At 39.7% G+C, this 17,358-nt stretch overlaps 2 protein-coding genes across 2 annotated transcripts; both read left to right on the top strand.

Annotated features, from left to right (window-relative positions):
* The first annotated feature begins 255 nt into the window (after positions 1-255).
* Positions 256-4,754, top strand: hoxc13aa (homeobox protein HoxC13aa). Its single transcript, NM_001139524.1, is given in 2 exon segments — positions 256-1,255; positions 4,335-4,754. Coding segments are annotated over 2 exon segments (921 nt in total). The 5' UTR covers positions 256-594; the 3' UTR covers positions 4,595-4,754.
* A 10,384-nt stretch (positions 4,755-15,138) lies between these two features.
* hoxc12aa (homeobox protein HoxC12aa) lies at positions 15,139-17,137 on the top strand. The gene is made up of 2 exons (NM_001141907.1): positions 15,139-15,826; positions 16,796-17,137. Exons 1-2 carry the CDS (start codon positions 15,211-15,213, stop codon positions 17,032-17,034), a joined length of 855 nt encoding a protein of 284 aa, NP_001135379.1. The 5' UTR covers positions 15,139-15,210; the 3' UTR covers positions 17,035-17,137.
* The last annotated feature ends 221 nt before the right edge of the window (positions 17,138-17,358 follow it).

Here is a 17,358-nt window from a genome sequence, read left to right as displayed (position 1 = left end):
TGTGAATATGCAAGTTTGAATATGCAACTTAATTTTGGTCATGCAGCCTAAACATTTTCCACTCTGACTCCAAAATAAATTAATTGATGGAACATTTGTTAATGAAACCAACACCGGCACTGTCACACAAAGCATAAGAAGGCCTAGACTTGCATATTCATTTATTATAATACCACTCAAATGTATTTTTCATCTTAACCAAAATGAAAACAATTCTGAGTTAATGAAATGTTTACTTCAGGTTAATATTTTCCTGTGTCGGCCAAACTTTGCAGATTGTTTTTGTTGCCCCCTTCACCTAAGGTTTCCAACCTCCCCTTTAAGGATGTTCGTGTAGGTGACTTCAGCCAATGATGGGACCCTGTATTCCACAGAAAGACCCAGTGAAACTTGAGCTGCTAGTTGTTTAAAGGGCTATTCTCCCCCCACTCACAAGCCCCAATCTCTTCGGACTCGTTAGCATATCACGTGCCAGAACCTTAATGAACTGGACACACGGGTCTCGGTTGCGCATGCGCTCACGTAAAATGTAGTTGGAAATGAGGTGTCGGTCTTGGAGTAGTCGACTTTTAAAAACCATCGGCAGCCCCTGATATGACAACTTCACTGGTTCTGCATCCACGCTGGGCGGACACCTTGATGTACGTTTATGAAAAAAGCCCGAATGAAAATAATCCGAATAAAAACCAAACAATGGAGGGACTGAGCGGGAATTGCCCGGCGACCCACTGCAGGGACCTGATGTCGCACCCCGGGTTGGGGCGACATTCTGGCACTATAGCGACTCACCAGGGCTCGGTGTACTCGGATATATCTTCCCCAGACACCGGCCGACAGTGTCCTGCTCCCCAAACTTCCTCCAGTGCATCTCTGAGCTACGGTTATCCGTTTGGAAACCCTTATTACGGTTGTAGGTTATCTCACTCGCACAACGTGAACTTGCAGCAGAAGCCCTGCTCGTACCACCCTGCAGAGAAATATGCCGACCCCCACACCGCGTTGCCCACCGAAGAGGTGTCTAGCAGGGCGAAAGAGTTCGCCTTCTATCCCAGTTTTCCTAGCTCGTACCAAGCGGTTCCTGGATATCTAGACATGTCTGTGGTGCCCGGGATCAGCCACCCCGAACCCAGGCACGACGCATTGATTCCTATGGAGGGCTACCAGCACTGGGCTCTGTCGAATGGCTGGGATGGGCAGGTGTACTGTTCCAAGGAGCAAACACAGTCCACTCATCTTTGGAAATCACCATTTCCAGGTATGAAATGTGATATGTTTTGACATTTAAATGTATAGAGAATGTGTGAAATTGCAGCATTGTCCTTTGTTTTTATTTAGCTTAGAATTGTTATCCATGATTGTAGTAACCTTTTCCCTCCGTCGAAATGTACGTCGTTGTTATTGGATTTTAATCACGGGGTTTCTATATGAAATGCAATGATTTCCTCATCGTAATGTAGCCGTATCCTTTATCATGTGCCACACCAAAGTCCATAACCTATATGTCAATGATCAAGTGTAGAGTGATATACAAACGACAAGGTATTTAAATGTATAGAATCCCTTTAGTGCATTATTGAGAGACAGCGCAATATTTGTAGAACATTTCACAGCGTAATGAAACTGACAGCCAGACATGGTAGGCTATTTTCATCCACTGGGTCCTTTACTGGGGGAGTGTCTGCGAGGTTGGTTGGTTATGACGCTGATCGCTAAAATATGCCAAAATCCTTCAATTCACGTCCTTCAATTCAACTCAACACCATGGATTGTGCTTTGGTTGAAACCATTTCTGAAAAATGAATCGTAAGCGATAACACCCTACTCAATGTGATTTTATGTATCTGGTAATAAAAAACATGCATGACATATTGGGCAGACTATAAACTATTCAGAAACAAAACAATTCGTTTCAGCTTTGTTATTTCCAAGACTGCAATAGTGCTTAAACCGGGTAGTGAGTCACACAGTGGCAGAATAGACAGGGGCATGAACACATATCCTTTCTCCTTGTATGATCAAATTAGCGAGCTAGGCTATAGGCTACTGTTTGGATTGTGCCAATAAATCTCTGCAGAGTCTGCAATGTTGCACGAGAGCGGGTTTGCATAGGCAGAATTAATTTTCCATTCGCCAAAGACGTGTGCGCCTAATATCTGTCTCAAATACTGTGTTGCATAACTATTGACAATCCAATGGCTTTTAAAAACAAAGTTTCCTTTGTATTTGTCACATAGCCTATAGTCTGATATTTGATAAATGATACAGATCCCATAACCGTCCAGTATGCTGTTTACATGGTGTTTACTAGACTGCTTCGTTTACAGCAAGGTTTTAACCTCTTGGTGAAATGTGTGTGTGCATTTCGGATACTGATGCGTTAAATTGTTGCCCTAGCTAGCTCTGTCCTCACGCCATTTTTCCTCCTTTTCCAGTAGTTTCCTTAAAAACACACACGCGGACGACGAGCTCGTGCATTACGCACCACACACACACACACACACACACACACACACACACACACACACACACACACACACACACACACACACACACACACACACACACACACACACACACACACACACACACACACACACACACACAATTAATGTGTAGCCTATGGGTCTGTGTATGTCAGTGTGTGGTTGTGTGTAGAACTGTAAGTTAAACTTTGAGACTTTACATTTCCCCCGAAAATATTGAACATTTCCTCTGAAAACGCTTAAATCCTAAACAATCTTGGGACAATGATGCCCACATTTCAATTGACTTGAGAAAACATGAGAACATGTGCGAGTGCACAATTTCAACCATAATATTTTCCAAATAGCACTGGGTTTACCATGGAATATTTTGATATAGCATGGCGGACGTGCCGTACACCAAATCATTTCTTTCCTCACGTTTCGTTTCACAAAACACATTTTGACCAGGAAACTAACATGTTCTAGTTTTGTTAACAAATATTTCGATATCAAGAAATACAGTGAGAATGAAGGGATGCGTACCTGTTATTTGCGTATTTCTAATTCCTTCTAGCTCACTTAGCATCATGACTGTCCAACATTTCCAAATGCATATTTTGACCCAAAGAACGTAGTCTAATTATAATATTCAGTATTTATGGAATGCTAACGAAAATGATCTGATATGTAAAAACGTTAGTAGACCTATAGGGTATGTTTCATCTTACTACCATGAACCTAGGCTACCCCAACCCCAAACCTAGTCTCGTCTTTAAAGCAAAGCCATACCTGTCCTTTCATGTCACCCATACAGGCAGAACTGTTGGTCTGTCTAGCAGCTTTTTGAGCAGCCAGACAGACCTAAGTCGTAGCTTTAGGTAACTCAAATCCCAATTCCCAACATAAATCAAACGTTTAGCTATTTCCACTTTAATGGGCCTACTCAAAAGTTTGATCGTGTCAACCTGTTCTTGATAACTAGGCTACGCCTATATCAGGTTAATTGACCCGGTAGAGGTAAGTGCAATATTAAAGAAATGCAATACTATTATCCAGAAGTGCTCATCTTATCATCACAGTACAATACCAAAATATTCAGAGATCCATGGCAGGGCATATCATTTGTGTAACTACGCAGTGATATGTCCACTGTTGAAAAACGTATTGTTGATATTTTTATGTTTATATCAATTATATGAACAATAATAGATATTTGGGGTAGGTTGGATGTTTTGGAGATTTGGTCCCTTATATAATCCTTATTTTATTGAACTACTTTACAACATTGTGTACATCAGCAAGGCCACGCATATGTTATTCTCATAAAAAAATCTGAGAGAGAGACTACTTAAATCCCTCATCCCCTTTTCGAGATATGCAAGCAAGTATAAACGATGCATCGACCCTCAAGGACCATCTCTGTGTCTTTCATGTCTTTATCACGGATCAAGATGATCATATTTTGAAGAAAAACAATATTTCACAAATGTTTGCCTGTCACTCAAAAAAAAAACATCTAATTCCTCATACACCTCAGGTGCCTGGATACATATAACAACATGCTTATTATATTATTGTATGTGAACTTCAGCGATGAAAGTGAATAAATAAACATTTAAATACCAATAAAAGAGTAGACGGCCAATTGTGCATCCAAAAATCTCGTGCGTAATGTTTCAATTTAAATACGCACAATAGGCCCAGGTAATGTGATTTATTTAATGTCTATAAGGCCTTTTTGACATATTTGCATCTTTATAACAAACGTATTAATAAATGAAATACATTTGAATTGATCACATGCAAAATTAGTGCTGGGAAATGTCTTTGCGTAATTACATCTCTCCATCTCTCTTTTTTTCTCTCCAGACGTAGTCCCTTTGCAGCCTGAGATCAGTAGCTACCGTCGTGGACGTAAGAAGCGGGTTCCCTACACCAAGCTCCAATTGAAGGAGCTGGAGAAAGAGTACGCTGCCAGCAAGTTCATCACCAAAGACAAAAGAAGACGCATCTCCGCTGGGACCAACCTCTCAGAGCGCCAAGTCACCATTTGGTTCCAGAACCGACGGGTGAAAGAGAAGAAATTTGTCTGTAAATCCAAGACTAGTAATCACACGCCTACTACTTGATAGATTTCCGGCCCATTGTACACTGCAGCTGATATCCATCCCACCGTCTTTCAATCCATAATTTACCTCTTAGAGACAACCAAGCCTGAAGAATACTTCGGCAGTGTGTTTTATTTAAGTTCCAACAGTCCACACATCCATGCCATCACCAACCGCTCTTTTTTCGATATAGAGAAAGAAATGCTATAAAAACTGTGAAAATATTGAGAAATCAGTTAAACATTGTTTTATATGAATGTACATATATAAATATATAATATTTAAAACGATATCTGTATTTCAAAAAGACACAAGGATTGCGTGTTTTTTTTTTTCTCCAAACCAATTGACATTTCCAGGACTTTTCGTCCAACAGACAGCCAGATCAAAACAGACATATTAGATATCTTCATCGCGCCATCAACAGAAAGAGAATTGCAATATGGACATAAACTGGTCAGGGAGAACGACAACGAATGAACTCGAAAGGCTACAGAAAAAAAACTACATGAGATTTATTCTCTTCAGCCAAGAACTCAGAGGGTTTTTGCGGGGGCTTCGAATGATACAAAACCGCCCCTGTCTCCGATTTCAGAAGCTATATATGTTTTCTTTCTGTGGGATATGTTTTGTTAATAAGGTTAAAGCAAGGCTGCTATTGTTATACATGTACAGTGCAATGCCTTTATTATTTAATTCATATTCTCTCGTATCACAGGGTTGTCAATTGGAATGTCTCAAACCCTTTATGTGTTCCTTTATCAGTGAAGGATAATGTCTCTGTCATGCAACGGGAATGATTGTAAGAAATTAAAGTCAGTGAGTATTACACATAGATGCACAATCGATTTCTTTTGTTTTCTGTTTATAGTAGGCCTATATATAGTAAAAAAAAACGATTTGGATCTGTTCACACGCCTTCTAAGCAGACAGTCTTGTAACTTTCTTTCGTGCAGTATGTGAGCTGTATTATGGTGTTTAAAACGTACTGGTAAGTCGTTTCCTAAATAAATGATGTTGAATAACATGACGTTGATGAAAGATGATGAATTAAATGATGTGTTTCTTTCCTGTCTCCTCTAAGTCACTTAGTGGAACTCGTTTTGAATTGTCATCTCACATCCGCATGGGCTGTTGTCACGTCGCCGTTGGTTTTGAGGAACGTTTGATATATGGCCTAGAGCAGGGATGGGCAACTTGCAGCGGCAGGAATTTGTTATACAATTGCAAGAACAACAAAAAAAGTGGCTCCACCCCGTGGAAAAATGTGTAGAGGTGCAGGGGACTTGATTTACAACTGAAACGTTTTCTCTACGCTAATTTTTTTTGTGTGTAACTGCACAAATAGATTGACTGCACAAATCAGTAGACTGGATGTGTGGGTATATATGTGGGTGCCCCTCATGAGTTGACATTTTTTTGTGGCCTCCTTCCCAATCAAAGTTGCCCAACCCTGGCCTAAAGGAGTACTATATGCTTTTTTGGATAGGCATGTTTTTGACATGTATGCTTGTATGTCTATGAGATATCCACAGGACAAAAAATGACTGATATTGGATGGTTTGCCGAGGATCGGTTGCATGGATAGGCCTATATTATATGCCCGCTTAACACAGGCCTGTATATTGGGCCTATACTGCACTGTTTAATAAGAGAATGAACCTTTCGACAAAAGTTTAAAGTGGAGGCTTGCAATATGAGATCACCATGTCTAACTCGTGTGGAGATATTAGAACGTACGTATTAGCTGTACCAGGACACAGCAACGGGATACCCATACGAAAATACATCCCCCTGCCAATAATATGTTATTTCATTCATCTGCCTTGTTTGTAAAAGTCTCCCATGATGTTGCCACCAAACTAAAATAACCTACAGTATTCGTTTGCCTCATGTTCGGTATTGAGCAGCAAACGAATACGATATCAGTGTAGGCAATCATGGGGGAGTAGTGAACTATGTTATTCGACTAGTAATTATATTACATTTTGCTGTAACTTGGTGGTAGTTGGACCAAATTAAAATCTCGGTAGTGTTGTCAGTAGTTAATTACATACTATAGCCATGTAGTGGTGTAGCTAACTACTGGTACACACTACGTTTTTTGCTAAAATAACACGATATGGGTAACGTAGCCAAGATGTCCGTTCTTCTTCGACATCAGACCTGCTTAATTCTCACTTGAAACATAATTTTTTTTGTTTAATAGGCTAAATTACACATTATGTTAACCTCTGACTCCAGAGCGATCTGTCTTGCAATTTGTAATCCATGACATTTCAGATTTAGATATATTTATTTTATCCCAGGTAGTTTGGAGGTAGTGAACGACTTTTTCAAAGTAACTTTATTTTAGCTTTAGTGTAGTTTAACTTCTTCCAGTGTGAAGTAATTGGTAGCTTGATAAACTAGATTTTCATAATAGCTTCCCCAACACTGTGTATGGGCTATAGTTGTACATTGCTTTTCATGCTAATAGGCCTTCATTTAGATCATAGCTAAGATGCTGGCTGCAACAAGCTCTCACAGAATTAAATGTTCATCCATGTTTCATCAAATGTCGAAGTTGTTCCAAACGTGTTCAAGGTTAAGTTTAGACATAAACTTCAAAATCTTAAGGTTAGGCATTCACTCCGAAAGGTAAAGGTAAGGGTTAAGGATTGAGATAGGGTTAAAACAAAAATCTCAAAACGACTTTCTTTAGTTGGATATGAACATGCAAGGCACACCCAGAGGCACACCCGTAACCTACCTGAAGGTAACAGCGCTCACTGTTCCCCTAGTGGCCGGTTTCTACGTCATCTCCCGACGTTGTCAGACATGGATGGAGGTCGAAAACCGACTTGTATCACGTTTCGTATCCGTAGGTAATACCCTATGTGATATACTGTATGTTTTGTTGTATCTATCCTATCATGTCTCAGGGAAAGCAGAGGAAGTATTTTGCGCCTAAAATATAATTAGAGATGTGTGCATGAAGTAGGCTCACACGACAAGCTATATAATTCGGCCCAAAGTCTATCGCCTATCCTTGTTTGTATATCGTAAAATAAAGTCCTTACATTTTGTAAATGTATTGAAGCAGTTGTATTATACTCGTCGCCGTCATGTTATTATTTGATAGGACCAGTATAAATATTCCTACATCTTGTTTATTGTTATCAGGCCTATTCCAAAGCCATCAGACTGTTACATAGACATCACTAGCCGGCTTCCACCCAGTACTCTGCCCTGAACTTAGTCACTGTCACTAGCCGGCTACCACCCGGTTACTCATCTCTGCACATTAGAGGCTGCTGCCCTATGTACATAGACATGGAACACTGGTCACTTTAATAATGGAACACTGGTCACATTAATAATGTTTACATAGTGTTTTACCAATTTCATATCTATATACTGTATTCTAGTCAAGGCCATCCTATTCAACTGTTGCTGTACATATAGTATTCTATCCACGTATTCTTCAGATATACTACATATTCTATCCACATACTGTCCATAATATCTATACATCCCATCTTCCTAATATTTCTATATTTCTAGTCAAGGCCATCCTATTCAACTATTGCAGTACATATACTATTCTATCCTACATATTCTTCAGATATACTACATATTCTAACCACACACTGTCCATAATGTATATACATCCCATCTTCCTAATATTTCTATATTTCTTAATTCCATTCTTTTACTTTTAGATGTGTGCGTATTGTTAGATATTACTGAGCTGTTGGAGCTAGGAACACAAGCATTACGCTACCACCGCAACAACATCTGCTAAATATGTGTATGCGACCAATAACATTTCAATTGATTTGTTGAAGGACACACACTCACGCAAACACGCACGCAAACACGCACACACACACACACACACAGAATGAGAGAGCGACAGAGACAGGGAGACAGAGAGAGCGAGAGAGAGAGAGAATCTAATTAAAAACACTCGTCCTATTTCTCTGTTATTTGAAACATAACGCGTACGCGCGGGACTACCGTGGCCATATGCATCACTGATCAACCTGATAATGCTTCGAAACTGTATGAAACAAATACAAAACATATAGATTCCCTTTTTTTACTTTTTGGGCTGTGGCTCCTATGGTATTGTAATATACCTGGCCTGGACCTGGCGGTATTCGGACGTCTTTACCCTTGACCGTGACTATGCAGCCAGTCACTTTGACCTTGACATGAGATCAGCGCGTGAATACTGAACAGGGGGCTGGGGGGCGCGTCGCAAGGAAGGCCTGCAGTTTGTTTGCAGGCAAACAAGGTGTTATTTTCCCTGTCTAGACAGCTAGACTTAATGACGTGCCATAAATACGTAAAAAAGGGGAAATGCACCGATATCCTACTGATCCATCTCTGACTGCTGACCAACTGTGAGTGAGCTCTGTCGTTAACATCTGGGTTTCTGTGTCTTCTTTTCTGTTTTTACAGAGCATGCCTTTCTCTCAAAGTGGGTTCGTCTCTCCCCTATCTCGCACTATCAGCCCCCGCTACTCAAAACCAACCACCAATGGTTTCATTCACTCATCATGAGGTGTGTGTGTGTGTGTTTTTTTTTTTGACCACGAAGGACAGGTAGAACGTTGACGTCTCCGAACACCGACACCACCTATCTGACTGCAGCGAGCAGTTCGAGCAGCCATGTTGTGTCCTGAGCTCGAGGCACGGCTCACCTCACACTCAGAGGAAATTATGTGGCGAAAGTGAGACGTCGCCCCACAGTATAATCATTAAAGGTAATGGCCATTTTCCTTAATATATTTATGCATATTTGGTCAAATGACAGCATATTTTAGCCAACTGATGTCTGTTCTTTTATTGTGCTAGAAAGTTCAACTTTGTTTGGTTCAGCTGCTATGGGCCCTTAACAAATATATGGTTTTGAGTTCATGTGTAATAACAATGTCTATTTTGAACAACTTTGGAAATGTAACGCTTAGTAGGCCTATCAAAGCAGAATCTATTTTTGCTTTTGGTAATGACGGGTTTGCATTGTTATGTTCGGAAATTCAGCAGTATTTGAGGGTTTAAGGGTTTTGAACATGAAAATGAATTGGCTCTCTCCGGAAATGTTTTTGGTAAAATAAATGACGATAATACATGAATAGAGTTGATCGTAGGATCATTTAGCAATTGGTCATCTCTAATAAAACATTTACAAAAGATAGTTGTAACCTCATGATTTCGCTCTGCATCCATTATTTGATTACGTGAGAAGTCGTCACGTTTGGACGAGCAAATCACAGGGCTTTATTTAAGCATGTTAATATGAGGCCTTTCTATCCTCCCCTCACATCTTGCAGCTGCACCATATACACTATAAGTAAATGGACAATTGGAATCATGACAAATCCAGAACAATCCTTCAGATGTTCACGTGATTGAATCCAGGATATTATATAAGTCCATTTAATTGTTACTTCACGCTCAAGCTGCAATATCCGAATATAACGTTGATAATTATGAAAACGGAATCATATTTATGATGTTACAAGCTTAGATATTGCGTGTTGGGTTAGACAATTTACTGAAAATATAGCTAATGAAATCATGCAGGAGGGTGTCGACATTCTTGAATCATTCACTCTCAGGCTTAAATTCTTTGATTTACATTTTTATTCACCGGATATTGTGAATCATTTGTGGCATTCTATCTAATTGATCTATCTAATTTCAGTAAATGGTGTTTCATCCAATCAAATCGAAAACACAAGAAAACCTTTCTCCAAAATGAAATGTTATTATTTGTCCATTGAAAATAGCACACACTTCCTTTAGAACATCACCATTAGCCAAACAATTATACTTTGATATTTACAATTTATATTAAATGGTTGACTAATGTTTAAGCCTAGTCTGGTTAAATATTAAATAGGGCTAGAGTGGTTAGCTCTGTCGTTGTTTTCAGGCCCAGGCCCAACCAAATAAAAGGCTCTGGCCCCAACCACCATGTTGCTGAGCAGCGTTCTAGAGGGCAAAGGCAGATCATTGAGAAGGGGGCTGATAACCTCTGGTGGTGGCAAGTTGAAAATATCCGGAAGTAGAAACGGGACCTAGATTTATTTCTGCATTCATCCAGTCAGTCACATACATCTAACGATGCTGCATATTGCATCTTGCAATTATGATTATTATTAGGCTATTAACACTTAATCCAATTACCATCAATATATAGTAATATTACATTCATGCTGCTTTATTATCACAAAAATACTTGTATTTTTATAATTGTTGGTGTGTTTTTGTTGTTATATTTCTTTTATTATTGTTTTATGTTATTATTGTTGGTGATGTTTTAATTGTGTTGTTGTTATCATATATAAATATATCATACACATATAAATATATACGCATATTGGTGTTTCGTTGTGGCGTTGGTAGGCCTATTTGTGTAGCCTGTTAGTAGTAGTTACTCAATGAGATTGTATGAATTTGCTCAGTAGAAATTAATTTTTCTGCTTATGAGTCCAAATGGATTTAAGGTACATTTCTTAAATCCCAACATAACGAAGATGCCCCATAGGGTTTTTGAGAGTTTTAGCGACTTTTCCTCTCACAGCTATTAGAGAATATTTTCTAAATGATTCAGATGCATGGTTTATGTTGTGTTAGTTTTGATATTGCGTTATTGGGTTATTCTTATTTGTATAGCTACGCTATAAATTATGTCGATGGCAGATTTCTTTTAACCTATTTTGTTACTATTTGCTGTTCCAACGGTTTGGGAATAATATATTTGTACAATATGGCTATGCGTTAAATGCCTCAGTTTGTCAAATGATTTAAAATATATAGATTGTGATCGATTTGTTACCACTCAATTTATTGATCAATTCTCTCAGCTGTTTTGAAGTCATTTCATCATTGCTTGGTGGAACCACACACACGCACATACACACATACAAGCCTATCTGTGTCTTGAACAATACCCGTCATTACGTATAGGATTACATTGGCCGAATTGTTCTGTAACTTTATAATTTCGTCCATTCTAATTCACAGGCAACACAAATGTTATATGTCGCCATGATCTTTAGAAAAAAAGAATGTACGCCTGCTTGACGGTCGTTGACGGTCAAGTTCAAAGCGTGTGCGTTAATCCTTAGGCTGCTTTTTAAATTCCGACTATTGTAACACAAGCCGCTTTATTATACCTGTAGCCTACATACCTTTAGAAATATTTATTGATATGAAATCGTAATTATAAATTATGTTTAATAGAACAACATTTTATAACAGAGGCCTATTTTCACAGTAACCTAAGGATTTTGGAGAATTGGATCTTGCATATGAGTTCACAATTTTAGTCCGAATTAAATACACTCAAAAATCTTAAAGTTCTTCCCGCGTTGTTCAAAGGGAGGTCTTCTTAGAGGGAATAAAAAATAAAAAAAAGATTCACTGCAAGGCCATAACCGTGGCAACCTGTCGGTACAAAATCTAAGAGAGAAAAAAAGACCTTTGTTTACCCTATTGCCCTGTCTGGACAGGCCGAGAGATTCCAAGACAGCAATTCCAAATCCGGAGACTCCAGACAGTGCACTAGACAGTGACCTTGAACTGACAAGCACTACTTCCTAACCTCCGTTTTTGTTTTGTAAAATAAGATATCAAAACGACTTATTTTCTCGGAACGACAGTTGAGAGCTGCTCACAGTTGAATGCAGAAATCGTTTGGTAGGCTAGTGTGAATATGATATCGGCTTGTTGGAGAGCTGGTGTGGATCGAAGGCGTGGTGGTATTGGAGGGTCTGGTTTGCAGTCTGCCGTAATGACGCTGCGGCCTCTATTCTCTCTCTGAGGTAAAGTGAAACCATTATATAATGCAGATTATTTTAAAAGATATATAGATATTTAAAGCTATACTTTGCAATTGGTCGTGGACTTATCATGACATTGTTGCTGACGTGTTCTCGTCTTGTAATTTAGGAAGAAACTTTTCCTGGAAGAGATTCATTCCTATCTTATTATTAATAAAGTTGTGAACTTAACCGACACCAAGAGATGTCCAATAACGCCCAGACAGACGTGTGTTTCTCATAACATATAACCTGTATGTGTTCGCGATGTGCACTCGATGTTGTACTGCGTTGCGAGGCTTACTAACTGTTACAGGGGCGCGTAATGATTGGAGATGCAATTCTGAAAGTGCACGAGATGAGATTAAACCTCGAATAGCTCTAGGGAGAGTCTCCAATTCGATATGTATATTTCTCGTTCTATTTCGGATCTGAGGCTCACTGGCTTCAGATTCTCTATGAAATCTGTCACTGCTGACGCTGGATCAAGTAACGTCTGGGTTGCATCAAGTAATGGCTTGAGTGGCAAATTGTGCTGCGGCAATGTAGTATGTAACGCTAATTAGACTAGTATTCTCAGATAACACTCCCTTGGCAGGTTTGTAGCGCATGTCTATGCAGGAAGACTCAACATGCAAGTACAAAATGCCTCACACGTAACATTTAAATCTATTAAATGTTATATAACTACAATGATGTTGTCAATAGGCCTTTGTTTTGTATCATTTAGCCGTAACAATATTGTTATATAGTTAGGCTATGTTATAACGCATAGGCTAATATGAACATAATTTAATGTTCAAATTGATTTAGACAAAGAATGATAGATTCGCGCTATAGCAGACCATTAGTATTACTATTAGTATTATATAGGCTTACAAATAGGATGGCAATATATAAATTCATTTGTTGGTCTTGCCCCGGTGGAAAATAGATAGGTTAAGCATGACGTAACTCTGGAAGAATTGAAATGAGTGTCCGGATAACTAAGATTAGAGGGATTTAAGTAGTCTAAGTAGTATTTCCAGATCACTCCAATGCAATTGATGAACTGATCTATGGACCAGAGGGGAGGAGAAGAAAGAAAGAATATGGTATCACACCATCCATAGGCATATTAGAAAGACGGTATATGCTGAACGATCTGACAGTCTTACCCCCCACCTGAACTTATTGGCTGCATGCCTTATTCATAGGAGGCGGTTTTTTTATGTGATTAGATTGTTTTCTGAGATGGAGCATTTATTTTTCCTGTGGTATTATATAAGAAAGTATTTTCCCCCAAAATATTGCTCTCTAGGCTGTTAATTATATTAACCTTTTACTGCAGTGGGCAAAAATCAGGGTCACAGAGTGTTTTTTGATTGTTTTAAACACATCTACTTTGAAACAAAAGTGTACACCTCACACACATGGTTATGGGCTTATAAAAAATACACCTGTAATGTCAGATATAGAGTTGAAATGAATTCAGTTTTGTGTTAGCATCCTGAAATATGAAGACTGAAATATAAGAAAACTGTTTGACATAGAAACACCGGATTTAGTAATAGTAATAACTTTCCACCCACGAGGCCACTAGGCTACAGGCTATGTTGTGCAACCTGGATTTGGGGGTAGACATAACATAGTAAATGTACATCCGGGATACAATTAGTATGATATCTTATGTTTTGTATGGTATGTATTAATTTGTGGATGTCCATCATCCATTTTGTATGATATGTTACGAATTGCAATTTGTTCAACATGTTAAGAATTTTCAAAACGTATGATATGTTACAAATTCCAATTTGTGTGGCTAACATTAGCTAGGTGGCTAGGGTTAGGGGATAAGGTTAAGGTTAAGGTTAGGGTTAGGTTATAAGTTTGCGTTATACACCCATCCTCCACTCTGACCAACCACCCTACTTTTGTTTTTGTTAAATAGCCTTCTACTATGTTACGTCCAGTATATGAGACCAGGCTGTGTTGTGATGCATAGTAGATACCTACAGAGCATCTTCAGAATCACAAATCAACTAATTAATGGAATATGGTTCATACTCTCCGCTGATTGAATCACTTAAGTGCCCTCTGCTACCTTGTAAAGTTAATATAAAAGAACTGTGAGAGGCATAACAATCCCCATCGAGTCTGCCTGCGAACGTTTATAGGGGGTATCTGTTAAAGTTGTTCATGTGAGAATATTATGTGAAATATATGCTCTTAAAGTAACCTTATTGAATATCGTCTGATTTTAACAGAGCCAATGGTTTCAACCCGCTGACCCCGATACTGTAAATATGAGTAGAGCGCAGCAATGAACATCAGTCTTTTCTTAAAACAAGCTTGTAAAAGAGGGACATCACAGCTTTATATGACATTGAATTCAACCGTAATTTGCTTGAAAACAAGATGTCCTATGCACCCTCTCCTTCTTGGAAAATAAATAGTGTTCATAAGTGATACTATTTGAAAACATTTGCCAGCTAATAAAGATATTAAACGAGACTAGGGACAGTTTCACATATTTGTACAGTATAGCATACAAACTGAGAAGTAGGTTTGGACTCTGCTGGCTTATAGAGAATAAAAAATAGATTCTACATATTTAATAAAATATTTATAGCACTTTAAAAAAAACATATAAACCCACATAATACAGAAGTTAATGTTTTGTTTTGTCTGAGATGGACCAAGTGGGTGGTACCCTGGTGTAGAATAAATTAGCCCTCAGACCACGTGACTTGGGGTTGACCAATCAATTGCACCCCCAGGTTTAACTACGTTAAATGTCAGATTGCAATAAACTAGAAGCTGTTGGTCGGGCCCGCGGAAATGGGCGAGCATAATCTTCTTAATCCCGGGTTTGTGGGACCTTTGGTAAACATCCACACTGGAGACACTTTTTACTTTCCGAATTTCAGAGCCTCGGGGGGACAACTGGCGGGGCTACCGTCTCTCCCCTACCCGAGAAGGGACAATGTTTGCTCCCTCCCGTGGAACCCATCGGAGCCGTGCAATGGATACTCTCAATCCTACTTTAGCAGCCCCGTATCTATTAACCCTTCTTTCAACCGGTCGTGTGAAATTACTCGACCGGAGGAGGGTAAATGTTATTATAGCAACGGCAGCGCAAGCAACAGAGAGAGCTGTTCTGGTGGTGGCGGGAGCAGCCTAAAACGAGAGGATAGGGCGAGGGACATATCATCATCCATAACATCTGATCACGGTATGCACACTGGCATGGGCAGCAACAACAGTGGTGCCTTTTCCAAGTATGATTACGGGACCGAGCAACTCACTCAAGACCCGCAGTCCTGCCTATCTCTGGAATCCGATTCCAACTCCTCGCTTCTAAACGAGGGCAGCAAACCGTCCTCCAGCGACCCTCAGACCCTGGTGTCACCGGGAAACCACACCGTCCACTCGGGCAACATAACTGCTGGCGGAGGTGGGTCCCATTTTCATTCATCCAGACACTGTTATATGATATTAGAAATCCCAAAGAGGCTTGCTTATTATAAAATGACTCGTACTAGTTCAGCATAGCCAGGGATATGTTGTAGACTAGGGATTCGTAATCATGATACTCATCACATTGTTTTGATTTTTGCCTGCAGGCGACTTGATTTGCGTGTTGGACAAACACTTCTAGGGATTAGGGGTTGCCATACAATGTTCCATCATTCTTCAAGTGTTTGTGTACTGTTACTGATAGAACCAACCAGAAGGCTATATATATATATTTAGACTGCAGACCATTTTAGTCCACTGTCTTAGGTCTTACTGTCCTGTCTCAAGAGTCAGAGACCCCCAAAAAATCGGAATAACCTTATCGATGTGAATGTATCAATCCGGGTCTATTTGGATCATACAGCTTGTTAGAACATGTCTATTACGCACAGATTACGCACACAAATGAGTGCAGTGATTTAAAGAGGTAATGCGCTGTGGATGACTGCATCGAATAGAGAGGGCTTTCGTTTTAATGACTCGTAAACTGAATGAATATCTGTCGCTGTGTACAATAAGGAGTCGTTTAATATGCCTGGAAACTGGTAAATAAGTAGGGGTATTTGCAAGGAAAGATTTAGGCCTAATTATCACGTTAATGTAGCTTTAACTGCGTCAGTAAAACTTCATGTGACACAAACTACTGTAAGTTAGTGGTCCCTTTGACTTGATGTATAAACACGACAAGATGGACACAGAGAATTCCAGCTGCTGCTTCTGAGCAAACATGCCCCATGTCATTGAATGAGATTCAGACGTAGACTGCAGACCAAAACAAGTCAAGTGTAACACAACAGGTTGTGTGTATGTGCACAGCACAGGAAGTCACATTGTAAGGAGAGTATAGCCTCCCCTTGGAGGTGACCGTGAGCTTAGTTTGTAGACCTAACTGTTGTGCCCCCTCCAGGTGCCCCGTGGTATCCGATGCACAGCCGGACCCGAAAGAAACGCAAGCCCTACTCCAAGCTCCAACTGGCCGAACTGGAGGGCGAGTTCATGCTGAATGAATTCATCACCAGACAGCGGCGGAGGGAGCTGTCTGACCGCCTCAACCTCAGCGACCAACAGGTTAAAATCTGGTTCCAGAACCGGCGTATGAAGAAGAAGAGACTGATGATGAGGGAGCAAGCTTTGTCCTTCTTTTAGAATTAGCAGAGATGCAGCAGCATACGGAGAATCGATTGATAGGCAGTATTTCTCCTGTCTGCAATTGCTATAAATGCATGCAAGCGCCTAGCCTACTCTCACTCCATCTCTATCACACAGGAGGTACAAAAGGACCAGGAAGGTATTTGAGGTGTAGGCCCCAAAGAAAACGACCAAGTGATACTGCTGCCATAACTTAGAATCTCTGCAGAGTTATGCCAGATAGTATTTCCTGTATAGTGTTATGGTAAATCACTTATACAGACGTTTATAAACTTGTGAGATGATATTCTTGCGTCCCCCGCCGGATAGGCCTAAAGGATG

The sequence above is a fragment of the Salmo salar genome, chromosome 13 (assembly GCF_965601325.2).
Source record: "Salmo salar chromosome 13, fSalSal1, whole genome shotgun sequence".
Lineage (NCBI taxonomy): Eukaryota > Metazoa > Chordata > Actinopteri > Salmoniformes > Salmonidae > Salmo > Salmo salar.
The sequence above is the reverse complement of the archived record's forward strand: the minus strand, read 5'-3'. Positions and strand labels throughout refer to the sequence as shown.